The sequence below is a fragment of the Muscardinus avellanarius genome, assembly GCF_963383645.1.
Source record: "Muscardinus avellanarius genome assembly, chromosome: 1".
NCBI lineage: Eukaryota > Metazoa > Chordata > Mammalia > Rodentia > Gliridae > Muscardinus > Muscardinus avellanarius.
The window spans coordinates 159,869,414-159,883,728 of NC_137786.1; the positions used below are offsets into that span (position 1 = coordinate 159,869,414).

Genomic DNA, 14,315 nt, shown 5'->3' on the forward strand with positions numbered 1-14,315 from the left:
TGAAATACTTTCTACCCCGGTTTTCTCTCCTCTTGTCTAGATCTTTGTATGATCTATATAATGAGAGAAAAACAGTTTTCACATGAATAAAAAACAATCCTTACATCCCAAAAAGGCAGCTAAGTGAAGTACCTTCTACAGGATCCAGAGTTTGATATTCTAATAAATATTAAGATGAATATCAAAGAAAAATCACCAGTGAGGGAGAAATACTAACTCCGGTAACAATATCTTTGTTCTTGGCCTAATGGCAATCTCAGAAATGGCATTTGATAAAAGCTTTTTAAATATTTTTTATCGGTGCATTGTAGTCATACATTTTAATGGGGTACAAGATGGTGGAGGCATACATGCACACATCGCCTAATTAGCCCTTACTCAATTCCTGCTCCATTTCCTCCCCCTCTCTCCTTCTCATGTTTAGCTTAATGATTGACATTGATATGTTTGTTAAAGTACATCATATGCATTAGAGAATTTCCCTCTTCCCCCCTCCCACCCCCTCAGCTAGGTCTCCTAATTTGCTCATATATAGTATCTCCTTCTTCGACTAGAGTTCCTCCTATGACCCATTTTCTCTCTAGCTTCCGCGTGTTAGGGAAAGCATAGTCAGTTACACACACAAAAGATAAAGCTTTTAAGAAAGGAAGGAAAAACAGACAGTGAAATCCCAGTGACTTTACTGAAATTGATACAATAAGAATGAGAATGAGTAGCTTAAGGCCCAAGAGGGGAAGGCTGTGGAAAGAGAAAGGGAAAGGCTGGGAATGTGAGAGGTGAGTGGTTGAGTCACAAGGAAGTTATCAGGCATAAATGTGCACAGCACGTTTCTGGAACACAGAAGTTGGGACCAGCTCTTCTGAGGCTGCTGTCTGCTCTCTGCTGCTAGTTTCATGCACCATTTGTTCTCTTTTAAGGGCTTGCTGATACCTGCAGAGTTTTTTAAGGTGGTCAAAAGAGGAGCCTAGAGAGAAAATTCCATTTTTCTTAGAGTTAAATTGTGACAATACAAACTGCTTAATGGATTGAAGTGGGCTGGCGATTCTTTTCCAGCTGAAATTATCATCATTTCAAAAGCAGATGCTTACCACAGTAAAAAAGTGCTAAGGATGTGCACTCACTAAAGAAATCAATTTGCATACTAAGGCAAAAGAAAATGTTATAAAAACTTACTGAAGAGCAGTACTTTTCCCTCCAAAAATAAATCTATAGAAAGAGATGAGAATTGCAGACAGGAAGAAAAAAAACAGACACACGAATTGGATATTACAGAGGATAATGATTAAGCGCTTTAGGACAAACGCTAAATAATATACATTTCTATGAACCTAGTATATCCCCTATTACATATCCCCTTGTAATATGTTTTTACATTATATCAGCTTTGCTATGAAATCTCACCACATTCTTGGGCCTACTTCTAGTTATACATCTATACGCAGCATAATTTCTCATCTGCTGTCTTTATACTGGTTGCTGGGCCTTGTCATCTTTTTTGATTTTCAAATGAAATACTTGCTCTGTTCTCTTTGGTAGACTTTTATCAGAACCATCCAGCCCTGAACAGAGGAGCATTTCAAGATCAAAAGGGAAGCAAAATAATACTCTTTCACCCAGCAAGATAAAGATTCACACACAATTAAGCCAGGACTATAGGATTATTTAAGTAGATATATCTTTTAAGAATAATCAAACTGCTATATGCTATTCAAACTACTGGAGCCAGCAAAGAAAAAGAAAGGGAACTGACAATGCATTTATTTGAAGACCAGGGAGAGAGAGGGGTAGGGGCAGAGGGAGAGGCAAACAATGGTGTGGAGGTTTGTGTGCGTGCCAGGCCCTCTGTATCGTTTTCATATGAAGTAGGCACGATTGTCCCCATTTTGCAGATGGGGAAAAGGGGATTGAAGTTTACTGAAATTTGCAAAGCTCGTGCATATGGAAGGAGGCAGAGGCTCTAGATTCATATTCTGTCTCTAAATTCATGTTCTATTCCATATGTTAATACTGACTCTTCTGTGATCTCATTTGGGAGGAAATAAATATTTTCACTTGCACATTTATTGAATGGAAGTTCCCCGTTTCCCAGGTGCTGAACTAACCTCTATGAACACAGAAGAAAGTAGGGTAATCTGTGTTGAGCCCAACCCCCACTGCTGCTGGACCCTGCACTGACAGATATATCCAGGGAACATTTGAGCTTTAGTTTCACCTATCTTTCATAGAAAGCTTGGGGCAATAATTAGTATCCCACTCTACAGATGAGAGAAAGGAAGTCCAGAGAGGAATGCAGGCTCTGTAAGTAGCACCAAAAGGTAGGCCTGCATTTAATACCTATGCCCATGAAGAGCTTAAACATTTCATAGGTGAGAAAACAATCTATGCTGGTGATTATAAGGAAGAGTCAGTACATTTCTTCCCTATTTCACTGCTGCCTTCTCTCATAATGAAGTGATCAAGGCTAAAGTCACAGCCACCAAACTAAAATGTTAATTCACTATTTCGCCTATGTGCGCTTTATCCTCTGCATCTACATACTGAAACTAGCCTTTCCCCTCCTCTACAATTATAACAGGCTAGCAAGAAACGTACAGGACTTGGAATAAGTGAGCTCAAAACTATATATTTTACATTTTATGATAGGGAGAAAAGTTGGGTGTAATATTTTCACATAACAGACTTGCAAATCAGGCAAGAGCTAACACTTAGAATTCACCAGAAAGCGTAAGCTGTACTTGTGAATTTGCCTACAGTTCTTTGCTGCTCTTGTTGTTTTAGCAAGTCCTTTGGATTCTGATAATGACAACCTTCCTCTGATAGTCACAGATTTAAAGCTGAATGTTTTACAAATCCTTATGGCTCATACACAGTAAAGTATCTTAAACCGTGTACAGACAGAGTACAGTATACACACAACAGCATGCAACTAAAATACCTCCTACTATGGGGAGAGCAAACTACAAACAAATCGTTAAGGTCTTTTTAGTTGTCTTTGCAGGAGGGTATTAGCCAGGTCAGCTTCTAAATGGGTCCTTTCAAGAAGACTCAATTTTATTTTATTAGAAAGGAGAAATATAAAATAGAGCCAAAAGGTTAATATGGGTTTAAGAGGAACATAAGGTTATCCTGGTAATTAAAGACTCTCCAGGAGGTTAATTACCCATGCTCAGCCCTCCCAACTTACAAAATATATGAGCAGTTACAAAATTTTGTGTACAACAAAATTCTCTATCCTGCATTCTCAGTAGTGTGATTTTACTCATTTTTTACCTTGCTAAGTTAAAGCAAGATTCTTTCCATGATCCATTCAGACACAAAACAACGAACGATGTCTTAACTCTCGTAGCAATGTTATAGAGAATAAAATCAGGGTGGCCAAGAAAGTCACAATTTAAAGAATGAGGACAAGACAGTATACATGTGACCAAAAGGAAGGGAGAGAAGGATAGAAGGAGAGAGAAGGGCGCCAAGATTCCATTATCTTTTATAAGCAGGAGATTTACCAAATGTGACAGCAGTGTTTTAGGGGTTCCTGGGAGGATGGGTGATAAGGTATGCTTAAGGGCAGGTTGGCGGACTCAGATGACCTACAGTCTCAAAAATCTCCACTCTGAAACTGTACAGAAAAGCCGACTTTGTGGCCTATTAGAGGAAATCATGATGGGATCTGTATTCGGCAACAATTTCCTTCTTGACCCATTGGCCTGACCCTCAACCAGACTGCCATGGGCTCTCACTTGGGTCTCTCTACAGGCTCCTATACACAGTCTCTCTGGTGTCATTGGTGCCCTGCCTCAGCCTGACTCTGGACTCTGCCATTAACATGGCAATCACATCCTACCCCCACTGAATAGATCTCCACTGAACTCGGGAAAGAATTCAGAATCTTAACTCACTCTAGCCTTCTCTTTATTCTTCCAGCTTGATATTTCTGATGCCTTCTGCTCCTATTCCTTGATAGTCTTCATCACAGGGGCCTTTGCTCTAGCTCTGAAAAAGAATCTTGGCCTCATGTCACCTCCTCATTCGGGTCCTCCTTATTGGACTAATGAATATCACATAACCACCTCTGATCTTTCTGGCCACATCTTGGGACATTTTGGTGGCCTGAGAGAGCTTCTCTTTGAAATTTAGCATTTATTCATCTATCCTGCACCTCCCCGTCTGTCTCCCTGGCAGATACGGTGGCTGCTGGTACCTATACTGAGACCAAAGGTTGCTACCTGGGCTTCTTTTGCATTTTAATCACCTGGGACTACTGTCCTATCTGGAGGGTAGAGATGAAGTTAAATCTATAGGAAGATTCAGGTATTATATCACTGTGTGATAAGATGAAGTTAAATCTATAGGAAGATTCAGGTATTATATCACTGTGTGATAATAATTAAGACCACAATGACTTTAACTATGCTTTCCTGATAACTACTTTGTGCCACACGCTGAAATGGATGTTTTATGTTGATTTTCATTGTCTAACACTATGAGGTTAATTGCTATGTTCCCCTACTTCCCTAGGCAGCTTATAACAAGTGCTGTGAAATTATGTTCTAGATCCTGAACTGTTAGTCCAAAGCTCCAGACTGTCACCTGGTTTTGATTAAGTCTGTAAAGAAGGTACCATCATTAACAATTCTCTGGGGAAGTAAATGCAAGCGCCAGGAAAGCATTCTTGTTTCTCCTCCCTACCAAAGCTCCCTCTCCTGATGATCACATTCTATGCCACACACACTCATGATGTGAGGAGAAGGCAGTAAATAAACTCAGCCGGATCCCTGGTTCACGAGACACCCTCCCTTCCTCCAGCCGGGAGGTAATGGGTGCAACTATACTAGAACACAGCCTCTCCAGGTGTCCTGGATTCTCTTCTGGAAAGGGAAGAAATGCATAAATATAACATCAAGTGTTATTATTCTGGCAAATGCACTCTAATTCCGGACCAGATAGGTACTGCAGCCCATTAGCAGGATTTCGAAAAAAGAATTATTATAATCAGTTTTTGGCAGCCCATAGTTTTTCATCTTTATGAGACAAAAGCAATGCTTTAAAAGGATTACCATAGTGCTGCATGATAATAACAATCTGATCCGATCCTTTATTTTGTATAAGACTTTATGAGATTTTTTTTGTGTGTGTGTGTTACTGGGGTTCCCGGAAACCCTTCTACCTCCGGGCTACAATTTTATATTTTTATTTGGAAACAGGGTCTCTTAGGCCAGAGAGGCTGGCTTCAAACCTGTGCGATCCTCCTGTCTCCACCTCCCAAGTGCAGGGATTACAAGCATGCGCTACCACGCCCAGCAGACTTCATGAGTTTTAAGAAATACTTTAGTACAAAATATCAGGTCTGATCTTAATGCTGATCTTTTGGGGGAATATGGACTAGTAATTATTTGCCATATCTCACAGTGGTAAAAAAAAACAACTGAGGTTCAGGACAATTGAAAAGCATTATCCAAAGTTTCAAGCTAATTATTTTGCCGAGTTCCAAACATGCACCCTTATTCTTAGTCCAGTGTTCTTTATATAGGTCATTAGTGTGGAACTGATTTAAAAGACAAGTCCATGCATGGTGGCACATGCTTGTAATCCCAGTATTTGGGAGGCCGAGACAGGAGGATCCAGGTTTGTGGCCAGCCTCAGATACTTAGTGAGGCCCTTTGCAACCCAGTGAGACCCTATTTTAAAATAAAGAATAAAATATAGGGCTGGGGGTGTAGCTTGGAGGTAGAATGCCCAATGCCCCTGGGTTCTATTCCCAGTACCACAATAAAACAAAATAAAATAAAAAAAATAAAGGACAAAGAGAGAGAAAACAAAGAGATATGGTGGGTGGACTCCAGTAAGTGGGTCTTATAGACAAAATGGAAATTTCAGAAGCATGGGCCCATTATTGGGCCTTAACAAAGCCCAAGTCCTGAGCACTCTCACTACTGGAAACTTGACACCATCACACTTAAATCACAGGGCCATACAACCATGCAGACTTCAACCTTCCCCCAAAAGCGACTCAATACAAATAGAATGTTCTGCAAAGCCCTTTTATATCTATTTTCTCATCCCTTGGTTTATCGTGCTCCCCCCCTCTTTCTCCCAGAAATGATGTTCTTAGGGTTTATATTGCTGCTGGTGGTATCTTAATGAATTATAGGGGTACATTTTATGGTTTCAGATAGAGTCATCTCAGACCATGAATCAATGAGCCTTCTCTCTTTCAAACCCTCTCCCAGCAAAAGAAACAAGGAGAAGAACAGCTCATCTCTGCACTTGCGGTGCTCTGTTCTCTAACCCCAGCCTGCAGCCCTTCCTCCTTTTTACTTCTGAGGTCCTGTAGTTCACTGGGCTCTGCTCTGGAACTTTCTTTTCCAGTTATTGACAAAAGAGTCTGAAGTTAGTTTGGAACCACAGATGTACCTGACTCTCTTTAGCAGAGGTGAAGGCTGTACCACTTATGCTGAGCCCACAGGAGAGCGCTGGGAGGAATGCAACAGAAATCTCTAAATTCTGAACCAATCAGCACAAGAAACGTATCTTCATTTTGAAACCTACTGTTCGAATATATTAGGGCTCTCGTTTGTGATGAAGGTTAGAGGAGGTTAGTGGAAATCGGTTTGAATGAATGCCATTTTGCTTCCACGCACTTACCTCCAGAAAATGTTCTGCCTGCTGTTCTCGGTCCAATTTCCTTGAAGTTGTGGTGATCAGACCTGTGTAGAAATGAGAATATTTGACTTTTAAATATCTGGGGCAGGCAGTTTGCTGAGTGTTGGAAGCAAGTCCATTTAAAGGGAAAGCAAAAGTGACAGTGAGCAGTAACACTCCAATTCCCCGTGACAATTGGAAGGATCTCACAAATCACTCTTAAAACAAAACAGAATTTATGAAGAAAACCCGAAAAAAATGTTTTATAGTCTCACTTGCCACAGTCAGGTATTATTATCTTTAGCAATGTAAGAGCTAAAAATACCATTGTCTTTCTGATAATGAGGCATTTCAAAGAATCATTTACATATGACTGAAATTCTACCATTGTAACCTCATTAAAAAGTTTTAAGTTCTTGAGCAACTATTAGGTTGCTGACACTGATTGGATTCAGGATATGAAATAGCACTTTCTTATTTAATTTTTAATATGCTTATATAATTATTTGTTATACTTAGAGAGAAGGTTATACCTGTAAGAACTACTTGTGCACATAATCATTTCAAATTTAATAACTCATACACACCAAAGATCTCACACCGGAAGTTTATTATTGTGCTTTATGCGCTTAAATCTTTACACAAAATAAGTTCCGCAGGGAAAATATCTCTTTTCCTTTAAAGATGCTTTTCATAAATGAGTCAGCCCTTTGAGTATAAAGACAAAGAAAAGGCAATGAGAAGAAAAACCCTTTAAGGCCTAGTTTATTGCACCAATTTGTCTTTTGCAGGATTTATTATTCTTATTGTCAAATGGCAGTCAGGAGTCAAATTTATTTTCCATTTCTCAATTCTACAATGTCCCTGAAGAGAATCTGAGAGGGGTTATTTTCAGGGTGAATTTTTGTGGAAAAGGTAAAAACACAGGAAATAATACGGGAATCTCACTCCCAGGCCAGGGAGCGCAGGGAAGGAGGAGAAGGTGTTGCGCTGGGGTCTGCAGAGGGCTGCTCGCCTTATGTTTCTGTTCTGTATGCAGTGGTGGGTGGGAGTACATGGGATTTAGAAAAGCAAAGAAGAGGCCACAGGAAATTATCTGGTTATCTATGGACTTAAAATAATATTCCATTCAAGGTATCACCTCTATTCTCCCATGAGAAGGAAACTTGTGTTTCCATGAACAAATGATCTGTTTTTCAATGAATTCATTTGGAATGGGACTCACCTCACCGCTTTGCCCACAGAATTTTCTTTTCTTTTATTGTATTTTTTTGGGGAGTACTGGGGGTTGAACTCAGAGGCATTTTACTTCTGAGTCATAGCCCCGGTCTTTTTCTTAATTTTTATTTTAGGAAAAGGGTCTTGCTAAGCTGCTGAGGACTTGCTAAATTGCTGAGGCTGGTCTCCAATCTGTGACCCTCCTGTCTCAGCCTCCCAAGTACTGGGGTTATTGGCATGTTCCACTGCACCTGTCTTCTCAGATTATATAATACAAAGTGATGTTACGATTTTATGAATACCATGTAGGATAATAAAGTAAAATGAATAAACATATCTAGAACCTAAAATACTTTGTTTTTGTGGTAAGAATATTTTGATATTTATTCTCTTAGCAATTTGGAAATGTACAATACCCTATTATCAACTACGTTCACCATACTGTGTAACACCCACAGATTCTTCATATTTGGCTCAGGTGTTAGCTTTCTCTGAATCTCTAACAGGGTGAGGTACTCACCTGGCGTGCCCAATAATCAGTGCACTCCTCCATCATTAATCCTGGCCCTATACTACAATCTTTTCGCACCTGTCTATAATTTTCTGCTAGAGAAACTGACAGTTATAGGGAGGACCTGCTTTTTAAAATAAGAAAAACACATTGCCGGGCGTGGTGGCGCACGCTTGTAATCCCCACGCTTGGGAGGCTGAGACAGGAGGATCGCACAGGTTCGAAGCCAGTCTCAGCTACTTAGTGAGGCTTTCGGCAGCTTAGTGAGACCCTGTTTCCAAATAAAATATAAAAAAGGTCTGGGAGTATAGCCCAGAGGTAGAAAGCCTCTGGGTTCCACCCCCAGTAACACCAAAAATAATAATAATAATAATAATAAATAAATAAAATAAAACATTTATTGGTGCAATTATAATTGTGCATCATAGTGAGGTTCAAAGTCATACAAACATACATGCACACAGTTCTTGGCATGTTTCCCTTTAGGTCCCCCCACTCCGCCTTCCCTGCCCTGGTACATAAAAGAAAGATTGGTAGTGATGCCTCTGCCTTTTGAGTTCCAATCTTTGGTGCCTACCTAGCTCCCTGTCCAGAAAAACAAACAGGAATCCAACAATGCTCAATTAGAAAATGTTGCTATAGAAGAAATATATTATGTTACACTCTTTAGTTTTGCTGCAAATATAGGGTGTATTTGTTTGGGAATGTGTTGTTTTGTGGGTGCAGAATGTATCTTTGGGTTGGGAAAGTGCATGTGACATGTCTTATATATTTATTTTTAATTTTTATTTTTGCAGGTCTGGGGATGGAACCCAGGGGCATTCAAGCTCCGGGCTACACCCTGCCCTGTGTTTTTATTCTTTATTTTGAAATAGGGCCTCACTAAGTATAGCTGAGGCTGTCTGTAAACCGCGATCCTCAGATCCTCAGGTCCTCAGGTCTCAGCCTTCAGAATGCTGGGATTACAAGCCTGTGCCACCACGCCCAGCTCAGCCACCCAACTCATTTGTATGTATTTAAAAGATAAACAAGGAGAGAGACTAGGAGAATAGTGGAAAAGGGGTGGGGGTGGTAGGTGAGGAGGGTACAAAGGAAGATTGAGAAAGCAAACAGTTCAAAAATGTTATTTCTATACATGAAGGTAGCACTTTCAGTCTCACCGGCATGTACAGGATGCAGAGAGAAATATACCAAGTGGTATGTGCATCTATGTTGGTATCATTTAGAATCCCACTATGTTACGTAATTACAGTGTACCAAAAACAGCATAGAATGTACTTTGTATTAAAAAAAATCAAACCCTGATTGTGGTGGTACACACATGTAATCCCACTACTTGGGAGGCTGAGACAGAAAGATCACAAGTTTGAGGTCAGTTTCAGCAATTTAGCAAGACCCTCTTTCAGAATAAAAAATAAAATAGGCCAGGCGTGGTGGCGCACGCCTGTAACCCCCGCGCTTAGGAGGCAGAGACATGAGCATTGAGAAGGTTCGAAGCCAGCCGCACTGGCTTAAGAGAAACTGTTTCCAAATAAAAAAGTATAAAAAATAGGTCTGGGAGTGTAGCCTGGAGGTAAAAGGGTTTCCAGGAACCCCAGTACCATCAATAATAATAAATAATAATAATAATAATAATAATAATAATAATAATAAATATAGGTTTAAGGGTATAGTTAGGAGGTAGAATATCACTGGGTTCAATTCCTAGTACAAAAATAAATAAATAAATAAATAAATAAATAATAGAGGTAAGAATGTTCACAGAGCTCCTCTGTGTGGAGGGGGCAGTACTGGGCTCTTGTGCATATAAGGAAATGCTGCTGTCAGAGGTCATGGGACAAAGACTGCTGTGGGTGAGTGTCAAGTGACAGGGCCAGTGATTTGCTTGCTGAGTCTTGTCCCTCCACTCCATCCCTCATTTACGGTATCTGATTCTCTTGTGAGAAGGCCTGAGATGGTCCTCTGATTCTAAGAGAAAGGCGCTGTCCCATTCCACTATCCTCTGTTGAATCTCACTGACTTTCTCTCGATGATGTTACTCTTTCTGCAGAGCAGCCACACCTGGGAATGAAGCACACCTCGTTGCCAGAGTGCCTGGGCAGGACCTCTGGGCCTGCGGTGCCTGTGCTCGGAGGGCTGAGGAGGGAGGCAGGGGGTGGGGTGGGGGCAGAGAAGCTGTGTGAGTGCGCTGGAGTGTGAGGTGATAAAGGAGGAATGAAGGAGTATGGATCTCAGATCCATATTGATATAGGTCCCCTGGTTGCTCCAGTAGCTTCTAATGGGGTCTCTTCATTTTCAGGCCTTGCCATTGGATAAGGTCATATGTCAGGGAGGCTCTTTTCAAGTGAGGAGCAGCTGTCTTCTGGCAAGGCAGGGAGCCTTTCACAGAGTCTCTCTGTCTCTTCAGGGGGCATCCTCTGCCAGAGGTCACAGAGGTCACGATGAGATGAGAAATGCTTTTTATAGAGAGGCTGTAAATGGGTGAAAGGCTGTGGGCCTCTACCCTGCTGCTCATCTGTAGCTCTTCCAGGCACAAAGGAGCAGGCACCCCTCTGCCCTCTGTTCCTGGAGGACCCTCCTGTCCTTGCTGCTGTGCCTCGGGGGCCAGGAGGCCACAGCTGTATGTGAAAGAAGTCAGTTGGCCTCCTCTCCTGAAGATATGCAGGGAGATTCTTTAGGAAATTCACAGACTTTCACAATTCTCTTCTCCCATCTGCATCCCTTCACTGGGATGTGTTTAGCACATGTTTATTAGCTGGCAGAGAAAGGGACAGGCTTCCTGAAAAGCCTGAAGCAGCACAGAAGAGTGAGCCTGGAGCTGTGAGAAGCAGACAGCTCCTGTCCAGTTCACACAGGAAGGGCTCAGAAAAGCCTTCACAGCGCTCATCTTTCTGGACTTCTATCTTATTTATTTATTTATTTATTTATTTATTTTTGCAAAAGGCAAAAAAGCAAATTCAAGATATAAGTGGAAATTATTAAGAAAACAGGGATTGAGTGAGAGAAACAGTCTACTAATGGGTACAAGGATTTTGGGAGGAGGGGAGTTATGAGTATCTTTACAACAGGATTATGGTGATGGTCACACAATTAAATTATATATTTTAAATAGGTAAGTATTGTCTTATGTTATATATCCATAAACCTACTAAAAACCAGTACCAAAATCTGCCTTTTAAGTTTTAACAGGACTTTTATGTTTGGAAGAGAGCAGATATTTGGATGAATGAATGGGTAAAATGACATTAAGAATCAGGCAAGAAGAGGAGTTGGGATAAATAGAGTGGCTAAGATTGTTCATGGGAATCTGAAAGATGGAAATAAATGAACTATCTGGGGGGGAGTTAAACATCAATAGTAGTTATGCCCAGTGAAAAAGGAATGTTGCCTTCAAGCTAGAGGTAGTGAGACCAAGAAGGGTTGAAAGCTTTCTTCCTTCTAAAGGTGCCCGCCTGCCCGGGTGAGCTCTGGAGCCTCAGCAGCATGGCCATTCTTTACAGTCAGAAGGCAGCCAGGGAGTCATCCCTCAGAGTCCAGGGGAATTAGTTACAATTACAGATGCTGCGTCTTCATTTTTAACAACATTGTTGTAGCTGAATGCATGTGGGCCTTAGAATGGAGAAGAGGATAAAACAGAGCATTCTCCCTCTTTCACGCTCTGACTCATCGCTGTGGAAGGCAACCCCGTTCTGTAATCTGTTCCCGAGAGAGCCATGCTCATGCTCATACACACACGTAACTGTAGATCCACTGGGCATGGTAAATTGGGGACTGACTTGATGAAATTGAATTTCAAAGATAAATCATAGGCGAGCTTTTGAATGTGGTTTGGAGATATAAACAAACACATCATTTGATATAATTACTTATGCAAACCTCCAATTTAGGCGGGAAATTACACCAGTACTCAGTGAATGATATTCAATAAAGCGGAGGGGGGAACAAATGGCTGGAACTATGTAATTACTTTTAAAAAGGCTGCTTTTTATTTCTTTGTTGGTGACACAGAAGAATCTAATGACCTCTCTCTGACAAATAGCTTAAGTGCAAAAAAGTGGTGGCTGCCTGTTCAAAAGAGAACCCCCAAAAGGCTGTAAGTAGTTATGGTAAGAGAAGTGATACTTGCAGGGATGATATGGTCTCCCTGCTCTTTCTCCCTATGGGTGTCCTGGGTTTCAGCTGGGTCATCCATCGCCATGACACATTTTCTTTAAGTGCTACTTGAAGCAATACTGGTCTTTGCTATTTTAGCACAATTCTCTACTGGAAACTGGGATTGGCATTAAAAAAATACGACTGGGCCGGGTGTGGTGGCACACGTTTGTAATCCCCATGCTTGGGAGGCTGAGACAGGAGGATCACGCAGGTTCAAAGCCAGCCGCGCTGGCTTAAGAGATCCTGTTTCCAAATTAAAAAAAAAAAAAAAACTATATATATATATATATATATATATATATATATATATATATATATATATATAAAATCAGACACTGTCCCAAACAGCCCACATGCGTGATCTCATGTAATCCCATAATAATTCAGGTATCGTATACCCTAAGTACACATATGGCTTAGTCATTTTCTTAACCAGAACTAATGCACGCCTTCAAACCAGCTTTAATTTTTCCTATACCCCTGACATTTCAGAGAAATAAGAATTATTTTTACCTCCTTGATTGGAGGAGACTGAGTTCAATAACTTGTCCCAAGTCACTAATGATGGCCATTGCTCAAGCCCAGGGACTGTAATTTTGAAGCTTCTTCATTATCTCCTCACAGATCTGGGTACTGGCAAAGTCAACTGCATAGTAACTAGGAGACCCGTGTCCCTGTGCCATTTGGTCCATTCCTGGTTAGATCATAGGCAGTCACATCTTCTCAACTAGGGATGTATGAAAGCCTCTTCTCAGCAGGGCGTGGTGGTGCACACTTGTAATCCCCGTGCTTGGGAGGCGAGACAGGAGGATCGCGCTGGTTTGGAGCCAGCCTTGCTGGCTTAAGAGACCCTGTGTCCAAATTAAAAAAAAAAAAAAAGGTCTGGGAGTGTAGCCCAGTGGTAGAAGGGTTTCCAGGAACCCCAGTACCACCAAAAATAAAAAATAAAAAGAAAGAAAGCCTCTTCTCAGTGTGAAGAGGTGGGCTGGGGCAGGGTGGGGCAAGTTGATACAGGAGAGGTAAGCAGCATTTCCCAGGGTTTCTACAGCATGACACAGAGGCAGATGAAGAGCAGCTATAATAGGCAGCTGAGGAAATGTAGCATGATGAATCCAGAATATGATAAAATATTTTAAGGAGATCATCCTTTTTATTCCTTGTCTGCTTTCTCACCTAACTCTGATTCCTTTCAATGGTCCTAAGCCCAGCCTTGCAGGACCTGACCAGTAACCCAATGAGAAACAAGAGGTGCTAAGTTCTGGGTTTTCTTTATGTACAAAATCAACACAAACTAAACATCAATATTCATATTTTTCAGAAGGGGAAAGCAAAAAAAAAACATTAACTATAAATGTGTTCTTTTAAGGAGGGGGAAAACCCCTCAGACTTTAATTATTTTCACAATATCTCTTCCACAAATTCTGACTTCCAGAACCCCTGCTTCCGTCTTTTATTTAGTTTGTTAAAATGTTCCCTGTATGTGTAAGCTAGGGAGAAAAGAGGTCATAGGAGGTACTCTAGACAAAGAAGAATCTACAGATGAGCAAATAATGCTACCCAACTAAGGGGGGGTGGGAGAGGGGAAGAGGGAAATTCCCTAACTACGTGATGTACATTCACCAACATATCAAAGTCAAGCAGTAAACCAAACATGAGAAGGAGAGAGGGGGAGGAAATGCAGAAGACTGGGTAAGGGCTAATTGAGTGATGTGTGCATGTATGCCTCTACCATCTTGCATTTCATTAAGTCCCAGCATTTGGGAGGCAGAGACCAGAGAACTGGGGTTTGGGG

General features: G+C 41.1%; 1 protein-coding gene across 1 annotated transcript in view; it reads right to left on the reverse strand.

Moving 5' to 3' along the window:
* The window catches only part of FAT3 (FAT atypical cadherin 3), a gene marked incomplete at its 3' end in the record, with an annotated part of 543,245 nt that overhangs the window by 181,724 nt on the left and 347,206 nt on the right, over positions 1–14,315 (reverse strand). Inside the window, exon 3 of the mRNA XM_080689108.1 lies at positions 6,643–6,704. Coding sequence (XP_080545234.1) covers positions 6,643–6,704 — 62 coding nt within the window. The remainder of the gene's footprint in view (positions 1–6,642; positions 6,705–14,315) is intronic.